This window comes from Scyliorhinus canicula, chromosome 25, assembly GCF_902713615.1.
Source record: "Scyliorhinus canicula chromosome 25, sScyCan1.1, whole genome shotgun sequence".
Classification (NCBI taxonomy): domain Eukaryota; kingdom Metazoa; phylum Chordata; class Chondrichthyes; order Carcharhiniformes; family Scyliorhinidae; genus Scyliorhinus; species Scyliorhinus canicula.
The window spans coordinates 7,001,802-7,029,293 of record NC_052170.1 but is presented as its reverse complement, the minus strand read 5'-3'; the positions used below and the strand labels follow the sequence as shown (position 1 = coordinate 7,029,293).

The following is a 27,492-nucleotide window of genomic DNA, read 5'->3' as shown; positions in this document are numbered from 1 at the left end:
ACACTACTTGTGACACTAATAAAGTTTATTATTATTGAAGTAGGCATTAGCGACCCTGATAATCGTGTGGAATGAATTACTGCTCTGATTCTGGTGACTGGTACTACCTTCTAAGAGATCTGTGCTCCATAGCCAAAGCCCCTGCCTGAGTCAGGCGGTGGATCTATTTTCTCTGCAAGTTGGGATCTGCGTTGCCATTACGGGACTCAACTGAGCAGAGTGTGCATGGTGCATTTGAACTTGGCAACATAGCAGAAGTACATCTTTAGTCTGCTTCACCATTGAATAAGATCAGAAAGGATCTGTAATCGAACTTCATTCATTGTCATGGCACTTACCTGCAAATAAAATCTCAGATTGAAAATAATTAATGGAAATCACATCCACTGCTTTTTACAGGAGAGTGTTATACTTGTTATGCTTTTTCCCTTTCCCACGAAATAATCGAAGGAGTCTCAGGTACACAACGATTGTTTATTGACCAAACTAGGGGGCAGCACGGTAGCATGGTGGTTAGCATAAATGCTTCACAGCTCCAGGGTCCCAGGTTCGATTCCCGGCTGGGTCACTGTCTGTGCGGAGTCTGCACGTCCTCCCCGTGTGTGCGTGGGTTTCCTCCGGGTGCTCCGGTTTCCTCCCACAGTCCAAAGATGTGTGGGTTAGGTGGATTGGCTATGCTGAATTGCCCTTAGTGTCCTAAAAAATAAGGTTAATGGTGGGGTGTTGTTGGGTTACTGGTATAGGGTGGATACGTTGACTTGAGTAGGGTGATCATTGCTCGGCACTACATCGAGGGCCGAAGGGCCTGTTCTGTGCTGTACTGTTCTATGTTCTAAACTGTTGGGAGAGCCCAGCTTCCTGGATAAACCTCTGTAGCTGACTCTGCCAGCGTACAGAATAAGGTGACATTTATACAGACTATGGTTACGTACATTATGTATGTAAGGACATTGTTTACATAAGATCATGTCTGTATTAAATTTTACATTAAACAGGTTATGTTCACCCAGGCAGTGAGTGATATCTACCCTTAAGTTTTTAACCTTCCTACTTTGGGCCAGACCTGATAGATGTGTTTGGTCCTTCGGTCGAGTTAGAAAAACGTTTGTTAACATTCTTTTTTGAAAATATTTTTAGTGGACTTTTAACGTTTGATGCCAAAAATTACAGAACAACACAAAACTAACACATGTATCAAAAATTGCAACAACAACAGTAACAGAAATATTGAAATATCATTATTTACCTCAGTGTATATAGAGGAGACTGAGAAAACAATTGGGGCAGAATTTTCCGTGCCCGAAACGTAAATGTTGACAGCGGAACTGAATCGGTGGTGTTCTGGGACAGCAGAATTGGCGCGGTTGCCATGGACCGTTAATTGTCTCGCACCGGTGCCATGTGGAACACGACCGATTCCAATGAATAGTGGTGTCTGATTCACCGGAGTCAGGATTGACACTCGGGAGGCTGACAAGCTGCAGCCGCACATCAGCACTCCACTCCCCACACAAACTCACCTCAGCCAAAAAGGTGGCACTAAGGAGAGCAACACCCCGATTTAAGGATGCTGAGCTGGAGACCCTAATCGACACAGTAGAGACCCTGTACCCTGGGGTGGTGATGCGGTTGCCACCTGCCGCCGTGCCCTGGGTCAGGTGGGAGAGGTTGTGAGCTACGTGGGCAATGCCCCCAGCAGTGCAGAGAACAGCTCCACAACCTCAAGGTGGCCACAGTGAGTTAGCAGCACTGTGCCCCTGGCACTATCCCCGCCCCACGCACCCATAACCGCAGCCCCCGCCTCATCTAGGGGGATGACCAAACCCCCACCTGAACCTACGGCTTGCAGCCATACCGGCCATCATGGCTGGGAGCCCGAGCTACAAAGCCCATCAAATACCCACCGAGACAAAGGGATCTCGCCTCACGCTGCGCTGGAAAAGCATCTCGCTGTGGCCGGAAGACCCTTCTCCCAGGATCCACCTGGCTTGCTGCGCCTCGCCAGATTCAACGCGTTCTCGCGAGACTTTGCAAGGATAATCCCGCCCCAGTTTTTGGCAAATCTGCATATTAGAAGGAGGCCGTAACCCTTGCTTTAATGTGAGGTTATCAAGGTTCCGGGCAAGTGTCGTTTGGTACTGGTCTCCACAAATGGGAACCAGATGAACGGCACTCGTGAGGGTCTCCAAGGGGATCGGAGGTCCCCAGGTTCATGCCCTTTGGGCAGGGTGGTGCCCTGGCAATGTCGGTGCCACCTATGTACCCTGGCGGTGCCAGCCTGACACCGAGATGCCAGCTTGGCAGTGCTGAGGTGCCCAGGTGGCACTGCCAGATGGAAGGGGCACTGCCACGGGGCCAGGTTGTCACAGCCAAGGTGCCAAGCTGGCATTTTCTGCCTGCGAGTGCCTTTGGGCCGGGTTGACCACCTTGGGTGTTGGGGGTGCAGGGGACCCTCCCATGTTGCGTTCAGGCTGGTTGGAGGTCGGGGACTTTTATTGTGGGCCTGGGAGATCGGGGGGCCATTTTAAAATTCCAAACTCTCGCTACAACGGGAAGTTTCGGCGAGCAGATCTCCCCGTTGTAAAAATCGGGCTATGTGTTGCCTTGACCGCACGTTCCCAGTTAAGGCCCTTATTCAACGTGAATAGCATTGAAGAGCCATGTGCTTCATGGCACTATGAGTGTCGGGAAACACACGGCGAAACGTGCTCGCTGGGGGACTTTTTTTCCTTTTGGGAAGATCCTGCCCTTAGTCTCGCCCAGGAGCTCTGACATTCTGCAAGGAGTGCAATACCACCTTCTACCCACATATTAACTACTGTCATCCTTTTAAAAATGTGCTCCGACTTTGAGCTGCTCAAAAATGTAGCTACCTGCCGAAGTAGACCTGTCTGTCCTCAGTTCCGAACTGTAACATGTATTATTCTTTAATACGCATTTAGAATGTTTTTAATTTAATGATAAAATTATGCTCATGGCTTTCATTCAGATGTTTCCTGATAAGTGCACTGTCCACTTCCTCATTTATTTCACAAAGTGAGATCATTGAAATCTGTCAAAAGTCCTTATGCATCCATAGATTTTCAAAATGATTTACTCTACTTTAACCTCCTTTTGTCTCTGAATTAATTTCTCTTTTTTTGTCCCTTCGATCAGTTGATAAGCAGAGGAACGATCGTGTTGGTTAAACGACAGCCGAGGGCGGTGGGTCAAATCGTGGTGAACATGCTCATTCCAGTCACCCCTAATCTAATTCCATCGTTCAGACTGCTGGTGTATTACCATGTAACAAAGGGAGCGCAGATTGAAATGGTTGCTGATTCCATATGGGTTGATGTGAAAGACACGTGCATGGGAACAGTAAGTATTTCTAGTTTGTTTGAGGCTGAATCTGTGCAACATTTTTAATCTAACTTCCAGTGTTGGGAGGTTGAATGAAGAAAGGAAGGAGTCAGAAAGTAGGAAACCATAAGCTAATTAGGAACCATGAGAAAATTATAGAATCCATTATTATGCAAGTAGTAATAGAACATTTGGTCAATTATAATACTATCAGGCAGAAGCAACATCATTTTATGAAAAGAAAATCACGTTTGTCAGATTTATTGGCGTTCTTTGAGATTGCTACACGCAGGGTGGATGACGTGAGGAAACCCACGCAGACACGGGGAGAACGTACAAACTCCACACATTCACCCGCGGCCGGAATTGAACCTGGGTCCCTGGTGCTGTGAGGCAACAGTGCTAACCACTATGTCAACTTGGTAACGCTTCAACACAGGACTACTTGCATGCCAAACAGTGAAACCAGCATGCAAGAGACAGGACTCGCTGATCTGCGCTCTGCAGTCCTGCCACATCCAGTTGTGAACGGTAGTGGACAATTAAACAACCAACTAGAGAATGAAATGAAATGAAACAATGAAAATCGCTTATTGTCATGAGTAGGCTTCAATGAAGTTATTGTGAAAAGCCCCTAGTCGCCACATTCCGGTGCCTGCCCGGGGAGGCTGGTACGGGAATCGAACCGTGCTGCTGGCCTGCTTTAAAAGCCAGCGATTTAGCCGAGTGAGCTAAACCAGCCCCTGAGGCTCCACAGTTTGACAAATACCAGTCTTCAGTCAATTTGATTCACTGCATATGATATCAAGAAACAACCCAAGGCACTGGATAATGCGAAGGCTATGGGCCCTGACAACGTTTCAACAATAGTAATGAAGATTTGTTCTCTGGAACTAGCTGCACCCCTCGCCAGTAAATAACCATCTCCAACAAGAGTGAATCTAATCATCTTTCCCTGACATTCAACGGTAATATTCTGCCGTTACCATTGACCTGAAACTGAACTGGACCAGCCACACAAACACTGTGGCTACAAGAGCAGGTCAGAGGCTGGAGATTCTGCGGCGAGCAACCCACCTCCTGACTCCCCAAAGTCTATGCACCATCCACAAAGCATAAATCAGGAGTGCGATGGAACGCCCTCCACTCGCCTGGAGCAGCGTAGCTCCAACAACACCCAAGAAACCCGAAACCACCCAGACAAAGCAGACCATTTGACTGGCCCCCATCCATCACCTTCAGCATCCACTCCCCGCATCACCAATTTCTAAGATGCACTGCAGGAACTTATGCATGTTCCTCCGAAAACACCCTCCAAATCCGTGACCCCCACCACCCTGAAGGACAAGAGCAACAGACGCATGGGAACACCACCACCTGCAAGTGATGGTGCACCTCCCCCACCTCCCCAAAGCTATACCCCACGTTGACTTGGAATTACATTGCTGCTCCATCACTGTCGCCGGGCCAGAATCCCAGAACTCCCTCCCCAACACATTCTTCTAAATTCAAGACGGTAGAGGCCTAAACTGCCCAATCTCCTCTCAAAAAAAGCTAGGCACGGGGAGTGATACAATTGGATCTGTGCAAATGTGTGGATGAGGGCGCATGTGCAGAAGGGTATCAGCGACCATCTTGTGTGGCCATTAGTTGGCAGGAGACACAGTGTATGATTAAATACTTGAAGGGAAGACTTTACCGGGCCGTCATGTTAGAACAGGAGGGGTGCGGCTAATTGGATTACTCTTTCAACTGAACGAGGCTGAATAGTCTCCTGTGCTGTCTAATTCTTTGATTCTATAATTTTGGTATTCCAATTCTAATTTTACAGCAGTCAGCAGTGAAGTGTTGCACTGTTAGAAAGTAATTCAGAATTTGAGACTATTGCAGACTAACATACATTTCTCCACAGCTGATCGTGTCCGCTGCAAATAAGCACGATGAAAATAAAATTTACAAACCTGGCAAGCAATTTCAACTGAAGCTCACAGGCGATTCCGGGGCAGCGGTTGGTCTAGTTGCTGTGGATAAAGCGGTGTTTGTATTGAATAAGAAAAATAAATTAACGCAGAGCAAGGCAAGTAATTCCCATTGTTGTTCTAAGTATTTGCATTTAGAAATTAAACGTTAATCTGGCGATAGAGCCATTGGCAATGGCTCTCAGGGGAATGGCAGAGTGACGGGGGATTATGAGAGGACAGAGGCAGCATCGGGTGTTGCTCTATGCCGATGACTTCCTGCAGTATGTTTTGGAGCCGTTGGAGAATATGGGAAGGATTATAGGCCTGCTTGGGAGGTTTGGAGGGTTCTCAGGGTACAAGCTGAATGTAGGGAGAAGCGAGGTATTCCCGGTGAATGAGCTGGCACAGCGGGCTAATTTAGAGGGAATGCATTTACGGTAGCGAGAGATAGGTTTAGGTATTTGGGGAGTCAGGTAGCGAGGGAATGGACGGGGCTCCACAAGTGGAGGGTCCAACAGGTGAAAATGAATATTCTGCTGAGGTTTTTGTTTATCTTTCAGGCTCTCCCGATCTTTCAACCAAATGCCTTTTTTCGGAAAGTGGACACGATCATTTCTGACTTTGTATGGGCGGGGAAGGTGCTCAGGGTGGGGAGGACCCTGCTACAGATGCAGAGGCAGCAGGGGACGTTGGCGTTGTCGAAGTTGCTTCATTATTATTGGGCGGTGAATGTGGACAAGTTGAGGCGGAGATGGGAAGCAGAAAGGGTAGAGTGGAGGTGGAATCTTGTAAGGGGTCTAGTTTGAGGGCTATGATGATGGCAGCATTGCCAATGGCTCCGAGTAGGTAATCAGGGAACCCAGTGGTGCAGTCCACGGTGAAGATATGGAATCAGTTGAGGAGGATTTTAGGGTGGAAGGGATGTCGGTGCTAAATGTAACAAAATACATTTTTAAAAAAATGATAATTAATAAAGGATAAAAACATCCATTTGTGATGTTTCTTTAAAGTTTGGTTGAAAGAACGCTCTTTCTCATTGGTTTGAACAAAAGTGGCCAGCAATTGGCCTGATGTGTACACAGGTAGTTATGGGAGCTGAGCAAGAATAGCAGAGCGGCAAACGCAAAGAAGAGAATTGGAGGTGTGGGGCAGGTAGGATTTTGAGGGTTAGGGTTGGGGAAAGGCAGAATAAGAGCGACCACGCTGGTTGTTTCAACAGTTTGGTGAAAAAATGTGAGGGAAGAAAGCCAAGATGTACTGTAATTCGCTTTGGTTCTTACAAAACTGATGAATGCTGTGGCTCTGCTGTAGCTGCAGCGTTTAATGAAGTACTGGATTCTCTGCTGTCGGGGTGCTCCGTTTTGCCGGTGGCCCGGGGGTTTCCTGACGGCGTAAGTCTGCCCCAGAAAACCCCATTGACCAGCCGGCAAAGCGGAGCATCCTGCCGGAGTGCTGAACCAGAAATCTGGCACGGCGGGACAGAGAATTTGGCCCATTGAGTTTGAGAGACTCAGGAGAGAATGGCAAGTTCCATTACTTCCACCAACCCATGGGAATGTGCTACTGTTTAAAATATGCAGTTTTTCAGTGCCTGTTCATCAAGGAAGAAGCAGAGAAACACTATTGAGCTAAGAATAATTGTGGATTCGCTTTCCACGTGTTGAAAGTCATTGCAAGTATGACTGTTTTTCACTGACTCTCAGGAAGCTTCCTTCTGCATAGTATTTCTGTCCAGGTGTTACAATATATTGGAGATTCATGTTGGGTTTCCTACTTCGCATGACTGAAATTTTGGAAGGAAAGGCAACAGAGATCTTTGTGACATAAGATGTATTTGTTTTCCTGGGATGTGGGTGTCGCTGGCAAGGCTGGCAGTTTGCTGCCCATCCTAATTGCCCATGAAGTGAGTGTTTTGCTCAGCCATGTCAGCAGGCTAAGTTAAGAGTCTATCAAATTGCTGTGGGCCCTGAGTCACAAGTAAACCAGACCAAGTAAGGATTTGTTCATTCAAGGGCAATAGTCAACCAGATCACAGTCATAATCAACAATAGTTTTAAGGACATTGTTACTGAGACCAACTTTCAATGCCAGATTTCATGAATTGAATTTAATTGCCAAGAGCTGCCTTGGTGGGATTTGAACCATGGCCCCAGAGCATTAGGCTGGATTAATAGTCTAGTGCCATAAAGGTTACCAAACTGCTTTGTTGCAGTTTTTGAGGTGGTGGTGACATGGACAACCCCCGTAACCTCTCTCAAGACACAATATACAATTTATTCGCAGAGTAAAGCCAACACTTTATGTGCTTATTTCAAATTTCCAGCATCCACTGGACTTTTCCCTTATTGAGGAAATGACAGTAAGTGGATACAGATTAGCTGGTGATATTTCTGCTCCACCACTAACCTACCAGCCAGGGAAAGTTAGGTTGATATGGCATCACTTTATTAACTTGGTTAGTAATGCACCTACTTTGTGTGCGTCCCATGTAGATCTGGAGCGTTGTGGAGAAGAATGACATTGGCTGCACGGCTGGAAGTGGCAGTGATGTCCTTGGAGTTTTCTCAGACGCAGGACTAGCATTTGTGACAAACGCCGACATCAAGACTGCTACAAGGACAGGTACCGTTTCCTGGAAGCGTTCAACATAATGAATTAACATTGGTAACTTCATGAAAAGGGAAGTCTGGCAATGGTTGAGTTCTATTTGCAATTATAACTTGAATAAAATAATGGTTTAATGCAGAGTCCTTTAATTGTGCAGAAATCTAGTCCAGCTTGATGATACATATCTGCATAGCACTCATTCCACCTAGATTCTAATTTAAATCGCCTCTGATCACCAGTGCCTCCAATATTCATCCTTTCAAAAATCATCACTTTCACTAATTAAAATCCCCACTTCAGCTTGCTGCCCGAGTTCCACCATTTTCTATTTTCACCCAGATTTCCACCATTCGCGGTATTTTGCTGCTGCTTAATTCGCTGGAATAATCTGTACAATGAGGACATTAGGAGCATGCAGTTGGGTTTGCAAAACTTATACTGTGCATCAAGATTGTTTGAAACTGCAGGCCTGTAATTCATATTTTAACATGCGTCTATTTCAATTGTCAATTACAGAGCCGAAGTGCAAACAGCCAATGAAACGTAAACGTCGTTCAACAAAACTAATGGACGTTACGACAGCCAAATGTACGTGTTTCTGATTTAAGAAATAGTGCTTTGCAATTAATCACATTTGTAACAATCATTTTGATGGCAGCTTTTTTAAGCCAAATGGGAGTAAAATGTTTATCTGATGTATCTGTGTAACCAACTGGTGACAGCCCTTCTCTATGAAAACAAAATGGTTGCTGCTGAGTTTACTTTTATCAATTTAATATGCATGGCACCTGCCTTTCCACTGTGTCCAGATCTCAGTGGGATAAACATACTGTGGATGGAGACTTTACAGTAGTTTTTGTAAATTTACCTCCCTGTTTTCCTGCATCGCCTCCTACAGAAATTAGTGGTCGACTCACGGTTGTTTGCTTAAATCTTCTAGTATCTAGCATGCAACAACTATGAGCACCTGTGCTCCAACAATGACACCCAAGTTTCTGGGGATTAAGTGCCTGACACTCACTGAAAAAAACCAATCAAGGAATGCCAGATATTATCATGTAAACTCATGCTGCAGACCAGACTAAGGGTGGAATTTTACAGGCAAGAAAAGCAGCGTGCAGCACTAATATTAATGGAGACATTACATTCGCCAGCTTTTCTTGCCATATTGTCCAGCACTTAGAAGAAAAATATCCTGGCGGCGTATCCCATGTCATCATGCTGGCGGGGCAGGCCTGAAGGAGCCAGCTATCGGGGTGCCCTTTTAAACAATCTCCGGTTAAAACAAAAACAACCCTCACAGACACGGTGACCCTCCCACATGCACTAGGGAGCCCCCCACGTTTACAACAAACCCCCTCCCCCCCACACACAGCAGTGGAGAGTCTCGAGAGAGACAGTCAGAAGCACCTGGAGAGGGAGGATGGCCCAGAGACAGATAGTCAGCAGCACTTAGAGGACTGGAGAATGACTTTGTACAAGAGTGATGGGAGTTGGGTGAGTGATGGGTTTGGTGAAAAAAAATGATACGAAAATTAAAATGGCTTATTGTCACAAGTAGGCTTCAAATGAAGTTACTGTGAAAAGCCCCTAGTCGCCACATTTCGACACCTGTTTGGGCAGGCCGGTACGGGAATTGAACCTGCGCTGCTGGCCTTGTTCTGCTTTACAAGCCTGCTCTTTAGCTCACTATGCTAAACCAGCCCCTGAAGAGGGGAAAGAAGTGTCCCTTTGTTTTTTTACGACATTTTCACCTCTAGGAATTGGTTCTTACTCTATTGCAGGATAAGAGGCTAGCTGCTTGGTAAGTGTTCTCTCCACTTCTAGAAGGGTCTCACTCCTTGTAAGAAGTCTCACAACACCAGGTTAAAGTCCACCTGAATTCACCTGAGGAAGGAGCAGTGCTCCGAAAGCTAGTGTTTGAAACAAACCTGTTGGACTTTAACCTGGTGTTGTAAGACTCCTTACTGTGCTCATCCCAGTCCAACGCCGGCATCTCTACATCATGAGTCTCATTCCTTGACCTGTGTCCAGGTCGAGGTTTTTATCCTGAATGTCTGCATGTGTTAAGGGGGAAGGCCTGCCCTCTTTACCGGGGAAGTTTGTATTCCGTGGAGGTCACGGGGAAACCGGATAGTGCAGACCCCGCAACCTCCGAGGGGATTGTAACACCCCGTCGCTCCACAAGTCCATATCTATTGGCTGTAGCAAGGGGTTCCTGGTACGCTTGAGGTCGGCATTCAGGCCGTGGGGCATTTACCGCACCAGGGACCGGCGTTTTTGCATAGAGCCTCTGGATTGGACCAGTGTAGCAGGTGCAGACGTGTTAGGCGCCAATCTTCATCTGTTGTTCGACGTCCATATTGGGATCCAAAACTTCCGCATCAGGCATATCAGCCTCCAGGACTGTGATGGCTGGCGGAGTTGGCAGTGCCGGCAACGGCAACTTTGGGAGAAATGGGACCGTTTTGCCTGGGATTGGTTCCGGGATGTGCGGCGGACGTCGTCCACATGACAATTCTACGCTGTTTTCTGCCCTCAAAATAAGGAACTGGCCCGGTCTGGGCCATTACCAAACCCAGGGCGCGATTCTCCGCTGCCCACGACGGGTCGGAGAATAGCGGGAGGGCCTTCCCGACAATTTTCACGGCCTCCCGCTATTCTCCCCCCCCTCCGGCCGCCCCCCGACACGAATCGCTGCTCGCCGTTTTGTACGGCGATCAGCGATTCCCCGCAGGCCGATGGGCCGAGTTCCCAGGCCTTTACGGCCGTTTTCACGGCTGCGATCACACCTGCTTTCAGCGTTCATGAAAACGGCCGCAAAGTGCCCGTCCTGGACAACCATGGCCGTGCCAAGGGTGGCATGGGCCTGCGATCAGTGGGCACCGATCGCGGGCAGCGGGTCCGATACCCGCGCACTATTTGTTCTTCCGCCGCCCCGCAGGATCAGTCCGCGGGGCGGCTGAAGGGCATGACGGCCCGCGCATGCGCGGGTTTGACGCGTCTGCGTGATGACGTCATCTGCGCATGCGCGGGTTGGAGCCATCCAACCTGCGCATGCGCGGCTGACGTTATCGTGCGCGTCAGCCGGCGTGACACTTGGCGCGCGGACTTAGCGACGGTCGCTAAGCCCGCGATGCCGTGCTTCACGGGGCCCCGCTGCTAGTCCCGCCCGGGGGGAGAATCGGGTCCCGGGAGGGGGCGCGGAGGCTGCCGTGAAACACGGCCAATTTCACGGCAGCCTTTATGACTCTCCGAATTTGCGGAGAATCGCGCCCCCAGTGTTCAAGTGACACCTGGGCCAAAATTGCAGATGTAAACTGCATCCCGGGGGCGAAAGAATGCAGTGGGGCGAGCCGCTCTGCATCCGATTCGAACCAGTCCTGGCTGCGGCAGACTTTTTCCCCAGTGTCTGGGATGACCAACCTCGCCGTGTATGGAATGAGTGGCTTGGTGGTGTCAAAATGCATTTATAGTTTTGAGGAGGAGAGTCGTTTCTTCACCTCAAAGAACGCTTCCTGTTGTGAAATGAAATGAAAATGAAAATCGCTTATTGTCACGAGTAGGCTTCAATTAAGTTACTGTGAAAAGTCCCTAGTCACCACATTCTGGCGCCTGTCCGGGGAGGCTGGTACGTGTTACATGTGGCACGTGGTACTTGTGGCGGTGCCCATTCCTAAGGATGGTCTTTCTTCAACAAACAGTGGAGAGTACCCTATATTAACAAGAATGGATTCTACTCCTTCAATGTGCAGATCCTTTGTTTTCACAAAAAAGTCACTGCTGGCCATCCCATGAGCCTGCTTGACCCCATGACAGTGGAAACGACGGATAATAATTAGGGTTTCAAGTTAAAGTGGTCCCCAACCGAGGTCACCAATTCAGCGAAAGACCGTGAATCTGGCACAACCATGTGGGTCAGGCTCTTTGATTCTGTAGTTAAGCCCAACAGCCATCAGTAAGGCCAGTGTTTGCCGCTAGTATCTGACAATGCATTCGTTCTGAAATGAATTAGGAGCAAGAGAACAAGTAGGCCAACTCAAGGACAATGGAGGGAAGTGATGCGTGGTACAATAGGAAGTGGGTGAAATCCTTAAGGAGTACTCTATATCGGTGTCCACCAGGGAGAAGGACATGATGGTTGTTGAAGTCAGGGATAGGTGTGTGAACGCTCTTGAGAACGTCAATATATCAAAGTAGGAAGTGTTGAGTATTCTAAAGTTCATTTAGGTGGACAAGTTCCCGGGGCCAGATGGGATCTATACCAGGTTGCTGCAGGAGACAAGGGGAGTAATAGCTGTGGCCTTAACAGATAACTTCACATCCTCTTTGACCACAGGTGATATTCCAGAGGACTGGAGAATAGCCAATGTTATTTCCCTGTTTCTGAAAGGAAACGGGGATAATCCAGCAAATTATAGGCCGGTGAGTCTGACATCAGTCGTGGGGAGGCTTTTCGAAAAGATACAGAGGGACAGGATATATGCACATTTGGAGGAATGTGGACTAGTTAGTGACAGGCAGCACCGTTTTATACAGGGAAGGTCATGTCTCAGCAACTTGAGTGACTTTTTTGACTTCATCAAAGAAAATTGATGATGGAAAGGCTATGGATGCAATTTATATGGACTTTAGTAAGGCATTTAACAAGGTCCTACATGGCAGAGCGCTACAAAAACTAAATTCACATGAGATTCGGTTAGATGGATACAGAATTGGCTTGATTATAGAAGACAGAGAATAGCAGTGGAAGGGTGTTTTTCTGAATGGAGGTCTGCATCTAGTAGTAGTCCGTAGGGATCAGTGCTGGGACCTCTGTTATTTGTAGTATATATAAATGATCTGGAGGAAAATGTGGGTGATCTGATTAGTAAGTTTGCAGATGACAAAGATTGACAGAGTTGCTCATAATGACGAGGGTTGTCAGAAGATACAACAGGACACAGGTAAACTTGATACATGGGCACAGAAATGGCAGATGGAGTTTAATACAGACAAATGCGAGGTGATGCATTTTGGAATATTTAAGTCAAGTGTGCTCTCAAAATTCAAGTTCCTCTTACTAAATATTAGAAAGTATCTTTTACACTTATGCAATTGTTCATGTTTTCCCCACCAAAGTAATGATAGCCACAGTCTCAGGTTAAGAGGTTGACCGTTTAGGACTGAGGTGAAGAGATATTTCCTCATTCAAAGGGTTGTGAATCTTTGGAATTCTCTCATGCTTTGAATGGCTCAGTCTTTGATCATATTTAAGACAGAACAGTGGATTTTTGACTTAACGGTGAAGAGGAACATCGAGTTTTGGTAGAAGATCAATGTGATCACATTGAATGGGAGAGCAGGCTTGAAGGGCTGAATGGCCTACTCCTGTCCCGATTTTTTTTGTCTTTATGCTGTTAAATCATGAATGACAAAGCTCCATTTTACATTTTACTATCCCTGATATTATAATTGAGACCTAGTATGCACATAAACTTAATTGCTTGTTTAAAATAAAAAATGCGTCTTTTTTATGATTCATTCGAAAGCCCTGAGCTGTTAAACATCTCCGGAAAATGATTTCCACATTTCTTTGAAATATTTTTTTCAAAGGTCATATTTCACTCCCCCTTTCTTTGGTATTTTTATATTAAATTTTCCTATTTGATTCATTATGTCTTTTTATTTTAGTGAATCAGTACAAATCCAAATTGCAGCACAGATGTTGCCGTGGTGGAATGATGCCTAACCCCATGGGATTTTCATGTACCAAGAGAGCAAGGGAGATACGGCTTGGAGAAGAGTGTAAAGCCGCCTTCCTTGATTGTTGCAACCATCTCCAAGAATTTAAGGATCAACGCAGCAAAACTGAACTAACTCTAGCGAGAAGTAAGCATCAATTATTTCTCTATGTGGTAACCTAAATGAAATGTCAAAGTTTAAAAAAAAATTTTTTTTAATTGTTTTTTTTACATACGGCATATTTACAGATGTACACATAGAGAAACCAAAAAGCGATAACAAAAACATTTCATAACTAGAAAAAAACCAAGGGGTGGGGAAATAATAACTGGGGAAGTGTATACACATTGAAGCAACGGAGAGACAATTGCGTTAAAGATGTTATTGCCCGAGGGGAACGGCTTTCTCCCCCCCCACCCTTCTTGTCTGTGTTTTTTAAAAATAAAGTACATACAGAACAGGCAAACCAAACCAAAACTGGGTGAGCCTCCTGTGGTGAATGTAACGTAGTAATTCACACTGTATTTACCAATACCATTGTAAGCGCAGTAGCGTTATCCGACCACTAGGGGGAGTAGCTCTGGGAATGCTCAGGAGTTTGTACAGGGCCCCACCCTTGGCACCGCCCACGACTCCTCCCCCTGGACTGCTGTACAAATACCCTTGTCCAGAGCCAGCCTGCAGTTCATCGAGAGCTCAACGGGTAACAGGCTGGCTCTGTAGTAAGTAGATTAAAACCACTGTTCATATCTTAAAGCACGTGTCTCGTGAATTGATGGTTCCATCACCTCCCTGATGTTACTTGCTTCTCCCGGTCGGTTTTCGCCGTTGTTGTGTGTTTGCCTCCACCTCGGCCGTCTGTTGTTCCTTCCACCTGTACTTTCTTACTCTCTGTTGCCCTCCTGTGTTCGTTGTGGTCATTGTCGTTTCCCGTGCTCTCATTCCAGTTTGTGTTCCCTCGTCTTTCCTCCCCTCTAGCTCCCCTCTATTCTCTGCCCCATCTTCCCTGTCCCCCACCCCTTCCCCTCGTCTCCCTCGCTGCAGCTCCCATTTCTTTTCAGCTGTGTTTGGCTTGCACCTCTTGCACTGTTCCCCCCCCTCCAGTCTTACTACCCTTCCCCCTCTTTTCTCATGTCTTGGCTATATTCCCCTGGCTCTTGGCTACTTGATTATTTATTTGTTAGTTCGTTGGCCACAAACAGATCCTGGAACAATTGGGTGAATGGCTCCCATGTTCTGAGGAAGCCGTCTTCTGACCCCCGGATGGCAAATTTGATTTTCTCCATTTGGAGAGATTCCGAGAGGTCGGGCAGCCAGTCTACAGCTCTGGGCGGTGCTGCTGACCGCCAGCCAAACAGGATTCTACGGTGGGCGATCAGGGAGGCAAAGGCAAGGGCGTCCGCCCTCCTCACCAGAAAGAGATCTGGCTGGTCTCATACCCCGAAGACCACCACTTTCGGGCACGGCTCCACCCTCACCCCCACCACTTTGGACATTGCCTCGAAGAAGCTGTCCAATACCCGGCAAGTCTGGGGCAAGACCAGAACATGTGGGCGTGTTTTGCCGGGTTCACATCTGTCTTTGTCCTCCGGGAAGAACCTATTCATTCGGGTTCTTGTGAAGTGGGCTATATATACCACCTTTAGTTGCGTTTTGCTCACCTGGAGATGGAGTTGACCCTACGCAGTGCTTCGCTCCAGAGTCCCCACCCTATTTCGAGCCCCAGGTCTTTTTCCTCCTTGTTGCGTCCAGTACAGTGTCAGTCCTCAACCAGTCATTTGTACATGTCGCTGCAGTTTCCTCTACGAGAATATTTGTGTCCAGTAATTCCTTTATTAGTGTCTGTCGCGGTGGTTATGGGTACATCCTTGTCTCCTTCCGTGGGAAGTTTTTAAGCTGCAGGGATCTGAGCTTGTTGCCTTTAGCTAGTTGGAATCTCTCTGTCAGTTCGTCCAGTGTTGTGACCCTGCCATCGGTGTACAGGTCCCTGACTGTCAGTGTTCCCCCGCCCTGTCTTCACCTTTTAAAGGTAGCGTCAGTGAGCGCTGGAACAAACCTATGGTTGTTGCAGATGGGGCTTTGTCGGACCGAGTTGTTGCTGTAATTGGTTCCAGGTCTGGAGGGTGGCGACCACCACTGGGCCGCTGGAGTGTTTTTTGGGTGGGGATGGGAGTGCCGCCATGCGAGGGCCTGGAGCGAGGTCCCCCTGCAGGAGGCCTCCTCTGCGCACACCCACTCGGCCTCTGGCTCCTTAAGCTGTCCCACTACTCTTTCTGTTGTTGCCGCCCAATGGCAGTATTGTAGGCGAGCCCCCCCCCCCCAGACTCTGTAGGACCTTCTTTTGGATCCTAGCATTCTTCCCCCCCCCCCCCCCCCCCCCCATACAAACGCCATGATTAAATTGTCCAGTGAGTTGACAAAGGCCTTGAGGATATAGATCGGGACATATCTAAGTAGGAAGATCTGGGCAGCATGTTCGTTTTGATCGTCTGAACTCTCCCCGCGAGGGAGAGTGGGAGTGTGTTCCATCTTTGCAGGTTCTTTTTTACTTCCTCCATCAGACTGGTGAGGTTCCATTTGTGGATCCCTTTCCAGTCATGGGCTATTTGGATCCCCAGGTAGCGGAATTTGTGTCGGGCTTGTTTAAACGGCAGTCCTGTTAGTGTTGCCCCTCCCCCTTGCGGGTTCACTGGCAAGATCTCACTTTTGCTCAGTTTGAGTTTGTAGCCCGAGAAGGTGCCAAACTCTTTCAGGAGCACGATGATTCCTTCCATGCTGCTTTGTGGGTCCAAGATGTAGAGGAGCAGATCATCTGTGCTCTCTGCCTCCCCTTTGCATTCAGCTCCAGTTTTATGCTGTTCTGAGAGCGATCGCTCCTGGTTCGATCACGAGGGCGAACAGCAGTGGGGGCGGCGGGCATCGCTGCCTGGTGCCCCTGTGCAGCTGGAATTACTGGGAGCTGGTGTTTGTCTGTACACTCAGCACGGGAGCGTTGTATAGGAGCTTCACCCAAGAGGTGAACCCTGATCCGAGCCCGAACCACTCCAGTATCTGTATCAGGTACTTCCACTCGACTCTGTTGAAGGCCTTTTCTGTGACCAGGGAGATGATCACCTCTGGTGTTCTCTCCCTGGAAGGAAGATGCCTGATGTTCAATGTTGGCTGTCTACCTTTTACAAAGCCCGTCTGGTCCTCTGCGACCAGCTCTGGAACACACTTCACCAGCCTTTTGTCTAGGATCTTGGCCAGTATTTTGGCACCTACGTTCAGCAGTGAGATGGGTCTGTGTGACCTGCATTCAGTTAGGTAAGCGAGATTGAGGCTTGTGCTAGTGTAGGTGGCAATGCGCCCCTAGCCAGCAAGTGAACATCTCCCGCAGGTGCGGGGCCAGTGCTGTCGCAAATTCTTTGTAGACGTCCGGCAGGAACCCGTCTGGTCCCGGCGCCTTCCCGCCTGCATGGAGCTAATGCTGTCCATGATCTCACCCAGTTCTAGTGGTGCTTCCAAGTCCTGTTTTCTGTCCTCCCCCCCCCCCAACTGGAATGTCCAGTCCGTCGAGGAACCGTTTCATCCCCGAGTCCCCTGTTGTGGGCTGTGAGGTAAAAGGCCTTGAAGGTTTTGTTGACCTTTTCTAGGTCTGTTTCCAATGTGCCTCTGTTGTCTCTAATTTGTGTAATTTCTCTGGTGTCTGCCTGCTTTCTCAGCTGGCGTGCCAGCAGGCGGCTGGCTTTGTCTCCATGTTTGGATAGAGTTGCCTGTGCTTGGCGGAGTTGGTGCACTGCTTTCCTTGTGGAGCGCAGGTCAAAGTCCACTTGTAGCTTTTTCTTCTCCGCCAGGAGCTCTACGGTTGGGCCTCAGAGTATTCATGGTCTGCCTCCAGTATGGAGTCGACCAACTGCTGCCTAGAAGTTCTTTCCTCCCTATCTCTTCGCGCTTTGAAGGCGATAATTTCTCCTCTCATCTTGGCCTCTGGCGCCTCCCAGAACATGGAGGGTGAGACCTCCCCGTTTTGGTTGTTTTCCGTATGCGCCACTATGGCCTGTGATACCCTTTTGCTGAAAGCCATGTCGACTAGTAGGGCAGTGTCCAACCTCCATGCGGGGCGTTGGGCCCTTCACGTCTCCAACCTCACGTCCATGTAATGTGGAGCATGGTTGGAGATTATGATTGCGGAATATTTCGCTTTGACCAACCCTGGAAGCACCGATTTCCCCACCACAAAGAAGTCAATCCTGGTATATACGTTGTGTACTGGGGAGAAGAAGGAGAACTCTTTCTCCACTGGGTGGGTGAACCTCCAGGGGTCCACCGCTCCCATCTGTTCCAGAAAGCGATCGAGTTCCTTTGCCATGTTTGAGGTCTTCCTTGTTTTGGGGTTTGACCTGTTTGTCCGTGGGTCCTGTACACAGTTAAAGTCTCCCTCCCCTCATGATCAGTTGGTGCGTTGCTATGTCGCGGATTTCCGTCATGGTCTTTTTAATTAATTTTTTGTCGTCCCAGTTGGGAGCGTAAATGTTAACAAGCACTATTGGTGCCCCGCCTAGGGCCTCGCTGATCATGACGTACCAGCCCACTCGGTCCGTTACCATCTTCCTCGCCTTAAACATCGTCCTCTTATTGATCAGTATTGCCACCCCCGGCCAGCACCCGTAACAGGAATGGAAGGTCTGTCCATCTAGCCTTTCTTTACTCGCTGTCAGCCCTGCTCTCTGCCGGAGGGAGATTATGTCAGCTTTCATGTTTCTTAGGTGGGTGAAGATTCTGGATCTTTTCACTGGGCCATTGAGTCCCCTGACGTTCCAGGTGACTATCCTGATGGGGGGGGGGGGCTTCTGTCCCCTCGCTCCTGTGGGATTAACCACATTTACCTGGTGGACGCGCCCCTACCCTCCGGGGTTTCCCTTTGTGAGGGGGCTGTCCAAGTTGGCCACTGTCACTGCTCTCTCCATGCGGTCGAGTCCCTGCGTTCCGGGGTTTTGTCCAGGGGGCACCCAACATGGCCATCAACAGTGCATCCATCACGTGGATCTGCCCCTGTACTCTGGGGTCTCCCTTCACCCAGAGACCGTACTGGGTGGTTACTTGCAGTGTTTCTTTGCTCCAGGCCCCTGGTTGCGGCTCTTTGTAGCCATATTGCCCCTCTTGCTTTGGTCCTATTCTTACCCTCTCCCTCTGTCCCCCCTCCCCCCCCCCCCCCACCCCCCAGTCCTCCCCTTACCCTCCTTTCCCATGCTCCCCCTCCTTTGTCCCTCTTCTCCCAGCTCCTATCCCTCTTTGCTCCTTGTCCCTGTTGTGTGTTCCCCACCTCCCTGCCTGGCGCCATGGCCCCCGTCGGGCCTTGCTTTGTTGCATATTCCCGCTTCCCCCAGTGTGCAGTAACCCCCTCCCGGGAGTTTCTGTCTCGTTTCTCCCTTGCCCGGGAGTTTCTGTCTCGTTTCTCCCTTGCCCGCTCTCTGTCCTTCTGCCCGTTCTTCCCCCCCCCCCCCCCCCCCCCCCCCTGTCTTACTGGGCCCTCCTCTCGCTTGCCACTTCACTTTCCCTTCTCCGCGTGACGCGGTCCCTCAGGTGCCGGCTTGCTCAGGGTGTGTTTGGTGGGGGGGGAGTGGTGCAGTGAAGCGGTATTTCCTCTGCTAACCACTTGTGCTACTGTGCTGCCCAAGTGCTGTTAAGGTGGAGAAAAAAAGAAATCTTCCCGTGTGGAGAAGAGATGTTTGTGTAGAGTTTTTTTAGTGGGTGTTTAGGCAAACAGGAAATATCATAATGGCTGCCTGGTCTACTCTTTGCACCAAATTCAGTTCCTCTGACTGCAAAACATTTGAATGTGCAGTGGTGCATATATAAGTGTCCAGTGCTATACTGTCCATTTCTGTGCTATCATCAAGTTAACTTTCAATCCAGGTGATTAAATTGTGAGGCCAGAGTAACTTCATTGCCAAGCAAAATATTTCAAAAATATAAACAAGTGACAAAGAGATGGACGCCATAGAAATATTAGTTGAGCCGAAGTAATGTTAGTTTTGGAAATGTAAGTATTCCATTTCACTCCTGATTTACATACTTACATAGAAGATAGGAGCAGGAGGAGGCCTTTTGGCCCTTCGAGCCTGCTCCGCCATTCATCACGATCATGGCTGATCATCCAACTCAATAGCCTAATCCTGCTTTCTCCCCATAGCCTTTGATCCCATTCTCCCCAAGTGCTATATCCAGCTGCCTCTTGAATATATTCAATGTTTTAGCATTAACTACCTCCTGCGGTAATGAATTCCACAGAGTCACCACTTTCGGGTGAAGCAATGTCTCCTTATCTCTGTCCGAAATGGTTTCCCCTGAATCCTCAGACTGTGACCCCTGGTTCTGGACACACCCATCATTGGTAACATCTTCCCTGCATCTACTCTGCCTCGTCCTGTTAGAATTTTATAAGTCTCTGTGAGATCCCCCCTCATTCTTCTGAACTCCAGCGAGAACAATCCCAAACTAGTCAATCTCTCCTCATATGACAGTCCCGCCATCCCTGGAATCCGTCTGGTAAACCTTCTCTGCACTCCCTCGAGAGCAAGAACATCCTTCCTCAGAGAAGGAGACCCAAACTGCACACAATACTCCAAGTGTGGCCTCACTAAGGCCCTGTATAATTGCAGCAACACATCCCTGCTTCTATACTCGAAACCACTCGCAATGAAGGCCAACATACCATTAGCCTTCTTTACCGCCTGCTGCACCTGCATGCTTACCTTCAGCGACTGGTGCACAAGGACACCCAGGTCCCGCTGCACACTCACCTCTCCCAATTTACAACAATTCAGGTAGTAATCAGCCTTCCTGTTTTTGTTTCCAAAGTGAATAACCTCACACTCATCCAAATTATACTGCATCTGCCATTGATTTGCCCACTTGCCCAACCTGTCCAGATCTTGCTGTAGGATCCCTGCATCCTCGTCACAGTTCACCCTCCCACCCAATTTGGTATCATCTGCAAATTTTGAGATGTTACATTTTGTTCCCTCAACCAAATCATTAATATACATTGTGATAGCTAGTGGCACCCCACTAGTTACTGCCTGCTAATTTGAAAACAACCCATTAATTCCTACTCGTTGTTTTCTCTCTGCCAACTAGTTTTCTATCTACCTAAATATATTTCCCCCAATCCCATATGTTTTAATTTTGCACAGTAATCTCTTATTGGGATTTTGTCAAATGCTTTCTGAAAGTCCAAATATGCCACATCGACTGGCTCCCTCTTGTCAATTGTACTCGTTACATCTTCAAAGAATTCCAACAGATTTGTCAAGCATGATTTCCTCTTCATAAATCCATGCTGACTGATCCTTCCACTGCTTTCTAAATATTCTGCTATAAAGTCCTTGATAATGGATCCAAGAATTTCCCCCACTACCGATGTTAGGCTTCCTGGTCTATAATTCCCTGCTTTCTCTCTACCTTCTTCCATTATTACAAGCATCTCTAATTCTGTGTTTACCGCCATTCCCAACATCACCCCTGCACTTTGGGGATCTATATATGACACCCACTAATGTTTTTTGCCCCATGGTATTTCTCAACCCTGCCCATGCAGACTCCACATTGTCAGAGCTAACATTCAGAGCTAATATCCTTTCTCACTATTGTGTTAAATTCCTCTATAACCAGCAGTGACACACCACCACCTTTTCTTTTATGCCTGTCCTTCCTAAATACTGAAAACAATGGGACATTCAGTTCCCATCCCTGGTCACGCTGCAGCCAAGTGTCCGTAATCCCAATTATATCATACCCATTTATATCTATCTCACATTTATGTCTTGTTCATGGCTTTTGGGTGACACGCAGTTAGTTATTCATGGCAGAATTCCCAAGCTCTCCCAACTTGCACTTGTAACCACTGTATATATGCGACAATTCCAGTTGAGTTTTTGATCAATGGTGACCTTCAAGGTACCGGTGGTGGGTTAAACAGGGTTGTCTCAGAAACTCTGACATGGTAGGCCCACTTCTTCCTAGAACCCCGACAGTGCAGAAGGGGGCCATTTGGCCCAACAGGTCTGCATTGACAATCGAAAGGGCACTCTACCGTGGCCTACTCCCTCACCTTATCCCCGTAACCCCGCACATGGATCATGGCCAATCCACCTAACCTTCAAATCTTTGGACACCAACGGCCAATTCAGCATGGCCAATCCACCTAACCTTCAAATCTTTGGACTGTGGGAGGAGGCAATCAGAGCACCCGGAGGTAACCCACATAGACACGGGGAGAATTTACAAACTCCACACCGGCAGTCAGCCAAGGCCGAATCAAAGCTGGGCCCCTGGTGCCATGAGGCCGCAATGCTAACACTGTGCCACCGTGCTGCCTTTTAAAGTACAGCTGTGAATTATATGTGTCATTTTTCCAATTAAAATGAAAAATATGAACCAGTATCTCACTAATTACCATTTACCCTCTCCTTCAGGTGATGATGATGATTTCTATTCTCCCTACGAGGATATTATATCCAGAAGTGACTTTCCAGAAAGTTGGCTGTGGCTACTGAAGATTCTGCCCATAAATCCCAGAGAAGGGTACAAATTACTATTGTGCATTTGTAAGAATGTGTAGTATTAGCACTGCTTCTTATGACTGAATACATAGAATTGTCACTCAGTAGTATTCTTTCAATCCAAAGTGTTAGGATCCTATTGGTGTCACTATTGAACGGGCAGGTTCCAGAGTGGAACACTGAGGATCGGAACTTTAGTTTTTTTTTTAAACTGTGGAGGAGCACAGACTGCAAATTAGTTTTTATCAAGAAGAAAGAAAACAATGATTAAACACGAAAAGTTGGATTATAATACAATAATCCTTTACTCCCCCATTAGCTTCACAAATGTATACAGTTTTTGAAGGTAACAACCCACTCTAAAACCAAATGGCGGATAGCACAATCGCTTAACAGCTCCAGGGTCCCAGGTTCGATTCCGGCCTAGGTCACTGTCTGTGCGGAGTCTGCACATCCTCCCCGTGTCTGCGTGGGTTTCCTCCGGGTGCTCCGGTTTCCTCCCACAGTCCAAGGATGTGCAGGTTAGGTGGATTGGCCATGATAAAATTGCCCTTAGTGTCCAAAATTGCCCTTAGTGTTGGGTGGGGTTACTGGGTTATGGGGATGGGGTGGAGGTGTTAACCTTGGGTAAGGTGCTCTTTCCAGGAGCCGGTGCAGACTCGATGGGCCGAATGGCCTCCTTCTGCACTGTAAATTCTATGATTCTATGTTCTATGCCATTCAACTAATTTTCTGTGGTTTTCCCCTCAAATTCCCCCAGGGATTGTCACATCAGTGTTTCCAACTCCACAACTCAAAAAGTCACTCTTTAAATCTTCTTTCAAACAGTGCTATCCATCAGTTGTTGCATTCAGAATTCGCTCCGGGTTTTCCAATTATTTTGCCAAACAAAGATTCTGTTGCCCTGTTTTGATAAGGAATCTAGCACCAGGTTTTCCACATCTCCTTTCAGGCTTCATTTATCTCGAGTTGCGACATGCATTCAAAATTCTGCACAAACTCAGGTGCTCAGTCCCCAACACCTCAGGCAGGAGCAGTGCTCTGAAAGCTAGTGATTCGAAACAAATCTGTTGGACTTTAACCTGGTGTGGTAAGACTTCTTCCTGACCCAACAGAATACTACTGCTTGAAAAACTATAAATAAGGACATGAAATCTTATTGCTTCAGGTATGTGGCTGAGGGCAGCACGGTGGCACAATGGTTAGCATTGCTGCCTACGGCGCTGAGGACCCGGGTTCGAATCCCGGCCCTGGGTCACTGTCCGTGTGGAGTTTGCACATTCTCCCTGTGTTTGCGTGGGTTTCACCCCCACAACCCAAAGATGTGCAGGATAGGTAGATTGGCCATGCTAAATTGTCCCTTAATTGGAAAAATAATTGGGTACTCTAAATTTATTAAAAAAAAAAGGTATGTGGCTGGTCTGTTGCCGCCTCATCAAATCTCTTTCCAGGCCTGACTAAACAGCAAAGGCAGTTCCGCTTTGCTCCTTTTTACTTCAATATTCCTGGAGCTTCTTTTCCAATCCCTAGTTTCTAGAACTAACTGTCCTTTACTTCTGTGGGCTGGTTTAGCTCACAAGGCTAAATCGCTGGCTTTTAAAGCAGAGCAAGCAGGCCAGCAGCACGGTTCGATTCCCGTACCAGCCTCCCCGGACAGGTGCCGGAATGTGGCGACTAGGGGCTTTTCACAGTAACTTCATTGAAGCCGACTCGTGACAATAAGCGATTTTCATTTCATTTCATTTCCCCTGGAGCTTGCTTTCGTGCACCTTCTGCCACTGAATGTCTTTTCTGCCTTTCGCTTCCCAATTCCAACTACTAAGAATTTAGTTAACCTACACTCAAAAAGTATTCATACCTGGTTTCTAAGCAATGACTTTTACTTCTCCCAACTTGTTTACTTTGCAACCCAAACCCCCAGATGCAAACATCTTTGTCTGACATGAATCTAATTGTAGGGTTACCATTCTGTACGCAGCAATGCTAAATCGAATCCACTTAAAACTGCGATTCTCTGGAAAGATTTTGGTGTTGTAGCATAGAACATAGAACAGTACAGCACAGAACAGGCCCTTCGGCCCTCGATGTTGTGCCGAGCCATGATCACCCTACTCAAACCCACATATCCACCCTATACCCGTAACCCAACAACCGCCGCCTTTAACCTTACTTTTTAGGACACTACGGGCAATTTAGCATGGCCAATCCACCTAACCCACACATCTTTGGACTGTGGGAGGAAACCGGAGCACCCGGAGGAAACCCACGCACACACGGGGAGGACGTGCAGACTCCGCACAGACAGTGACCCAGCCAGGACTCGAACCTGGGACCCTGGAGCTGTGAAGCATTTATGCTAACCACCATGCTACCCTGCTGCGAGTGGGAATTGCTGCGAGTTTCCCGGCACTTGGCCCAACAAGGCCGGCAACGCTATTCAACGTTAATTGATCCACTTTACGAAGCCCCACGGGCTTCTCGCAGCAAATGAAGGCTCGCCAGCTGATTTGCCGGCACTGCGCTCACCAGCCCCCCGCTAACAAGGTAGAGCAACACTTAAGCTAGCTGTACTTGCTCAGACAACCCCAGCCAACTTGAGACAATGGCGCCCAGGAGACCAGTCCCCAAGATTTGGGGACGCTGATCTAGGGAGGCTCCTAGATACCATGGAGGCCAGGAGGGATGTCCTGTTCCCCTGAGGGTTCCGAAGGGTTAGCCATAGAGCAGTCAGTGCTCCAGGGCCTAGGCGGCGGCAGCTGTGAGCGCCTGAAGTGTGACCAGGAGGACTGGCCTCCAGTGCCGCAAAAAGAGTAATGACCTGCACCGGACAGCAGAGCTGTGTCCCATCCCCTGGGTGTTCAGATGTTGGCTGCTGCGTGTGTGAGTGTTGCTTCCCGCAGTGATCAGGCATTATGGTGTGATTGGGATGCTGGGCAATGACTCTAATATGCTTCATGGCCACCTCACCCATGGGAATCCAATTAGGTCGTGTGCCGTGCTCACTTAACCACGAATGCCATTCCCTGTCGGTAATAGCCTCAAGCCGCACGGCCAGAGGCCTCGGCAGTCGGCGAGGGTTATGGGTGGTCGTTAGGACAGATGGACAGGGACAAGGGTTGGATTGGATTGGATTTGTTTATTGTCACGTGTACCGAGGTACAGTGAAAAGTATTTTTCTGCAAGCAACTCAACAGATCATTAAGTACATGGGAAGAAAAGGGAATAAAAGAAAATACATAATAGGGCAACACAAGGTATACAATGTAACTACATAAGCACCGGCATCGGGTGAAGCATACAGGGTGTAGTGTTAATGAGGTCAGTCCATAAGAGGGTCATTTAGGAGTCTGGTGACAGTGGGGAAGAAGCTGTTTTTGAGTCTGTTCGTGCGTGTTCTCAGACTTCTGTATCTCCTGCCCGATGGAAGAAGTTGGAAGAGTGAGTAAATCTGAAAAAAATATCAAATGCTGGGGTCAGGCAGCATCAATGGAGAGGGAATTGAGTTACTGCTTCAGGTGTGTCTCCTTTTATTAGAACTGGGAAAGTAAGAAATGTAATAAGTTTTATGCAAGTGAAACGGTGAAAGATGGAAAACAACAGAGAAGGGCTTTGATAGCTTAGAGGGTAGGAGAGGTCAAATGATGAAAAAGTTTAATTGTCAGAACTCAAATGGACTGGCAATGGGATAAGTGAAGAACACAGAGGGTAAAATAAACTAGTAAATGAGGTCCTGTTCTTTGAGCTTGCGTTGAGCTTCTCTTTATGCTCGGCCATTAGGTATACAAGAGATGGTAGGATGCGGGATGAGGGTGGGGGAGGGGGATCACAGGTCTTGGATTTGGTGGTGTGTGTGGATTGGACAGGGGCAGGTGTGGGAGGTAGTGGTCACCTTGCTATCCCTAACAGCTGGGCTATTTAAAGGGAGTGGTGTGGGGAGTTGGACTGCGACTTCTTGGGCCAATCAGAGTGGCTCAATGAGTCTAGCATGGTTGGTTGGGAGGGGAACAGGGTTAATAGAGGTGTAGGGATCTCTGTATATGTAAATACATGAAGGGTTAATGTGTAGTCAGTACAGTCAGATGATCACTAGAGGGCAGCACTAATGAGAGATCTATAAACAGCCACAATCTGTTTTCCCATTCTGAATGTATTGTGACTAGAGTCAAGAAGTTTAGCAAGATCAGAGTGTAGAGTATAAGTATCATTGCTAATCTAAATATACATTATCTAATTAGAACTAGTATAAGGATTGAAGAAAATAACTCACGACTAAGTTGAACAATTACTCAACAAATTAATTTGTTATCAACTGGATGATTTCGAGTATTCATCATCTAAGTTAAGCTCAACTTGGCAGGAACAAATGAGTAACAAATATTACTCCAAAGTAATATAACATGGTACCAGGCTAAAGCTTTAAGAAAATAATACTCGATAGATTAGGTAGACAAAAGAAAGTTCCAGTACCGACTGTTCGACTGTGGAAGGCTTCGCAGCAAATGGATCCTGGACAACAAACCCATTTGATGGACCATGTTCAAGCTCCACAGCAGCTGAAAACCTCTGGTAACTTAAATTTAAGTTGGAAGTTGTTTAAACAACAGTTCCAACTGTATCTGGAAGCGCATGATTTAAATACTGCCTCTCAAGCCGGAAGAATAGCAATGCTCCTGTCAATGGCAGGTGGCAAGCTAGAGAGATATATAATTATATTTACTGAAGGCAAAGACAAAAGCAAATTTGGTGTGATTATCGTGAAGTTTGATGACAGCTGCAAGATGCAGACGATGACATACTGAAGCGTTTCAGCTTTCATAAAAGGGTACAGAAAAATAGCGAACCGATTGTAGGCTCTGTCACCGATTTAAAACTGCTAGCACAAAAACATGGAATTTTTCTGATTTGCATGATTCTTTAATAAGGGATCAAATTGCTTACAGACTTTGTGATGAAAGTTTGAGAGAAGCATTACTGAGACAAAACGATCTAACGCTCAAAATTGCGATTGAAAAATGTGTTTCGCATGAGCAAAGCTGAAATCAATATTTGGAGTTTTATCACCGGGGAAAGGTGCGAAGGTCCACCACGAGGTTGAGCGTGTTAAAATGGTGTCGCAGGCAGCAAAGAAGCACGGCAGCTATCTTGCACGCGCGCGCACTCCAGCTCGACACATGCGCAGTTCATACAAAGATGCCGGGCTCAAGAGAAGAAGTCCGCACATGCGCAAATGTGCATCATGCGTCAGGGAGATGACATCATGACGTGCTACCGATATGGTAACGCCCACTTAAACGGGAAGTGTCCTTCACAAG

The 27,492-nt window shown here is 47.6% G+C and overlaps 1 protein-coding gene across 1 annotated transcript in view; it reads left to right on the top strand.

Moving 5' to 3' along the window:
• The window catches only part of LOC119957048 (complement C3-like), a 166,552-nt gene that overhangs the window by 46,499 nt on the left and 92,561 nt on the right, over positions 1-27,492 (top strand). The window contains exons 13-18 of the mRNA XM_038784654.1: positions 3,157-3,360; positions 5,255-5,419; positions 7,796-7,925; positions 8,427-8,498; positions 13,584-13,781; positions 22,094-22,202. Of these exons, the coding sequence (XP_038640582.1) occupies positions 3,157-3,360; positions 5,255-5,419; positions 7,796-7,925; positions 8,427-8,498; positions 13,584-13,781; positions 22,094-22,202 (878 nt within the window). The remainder of the gene's footprint in view (positions 1-3,156; positions 3,361-5,254; positions 5,420-7,795; positions 7,926-8,426; positions 8,499-13,583; positions 13,782-22,093; positions 22,203-27,492) is intronic.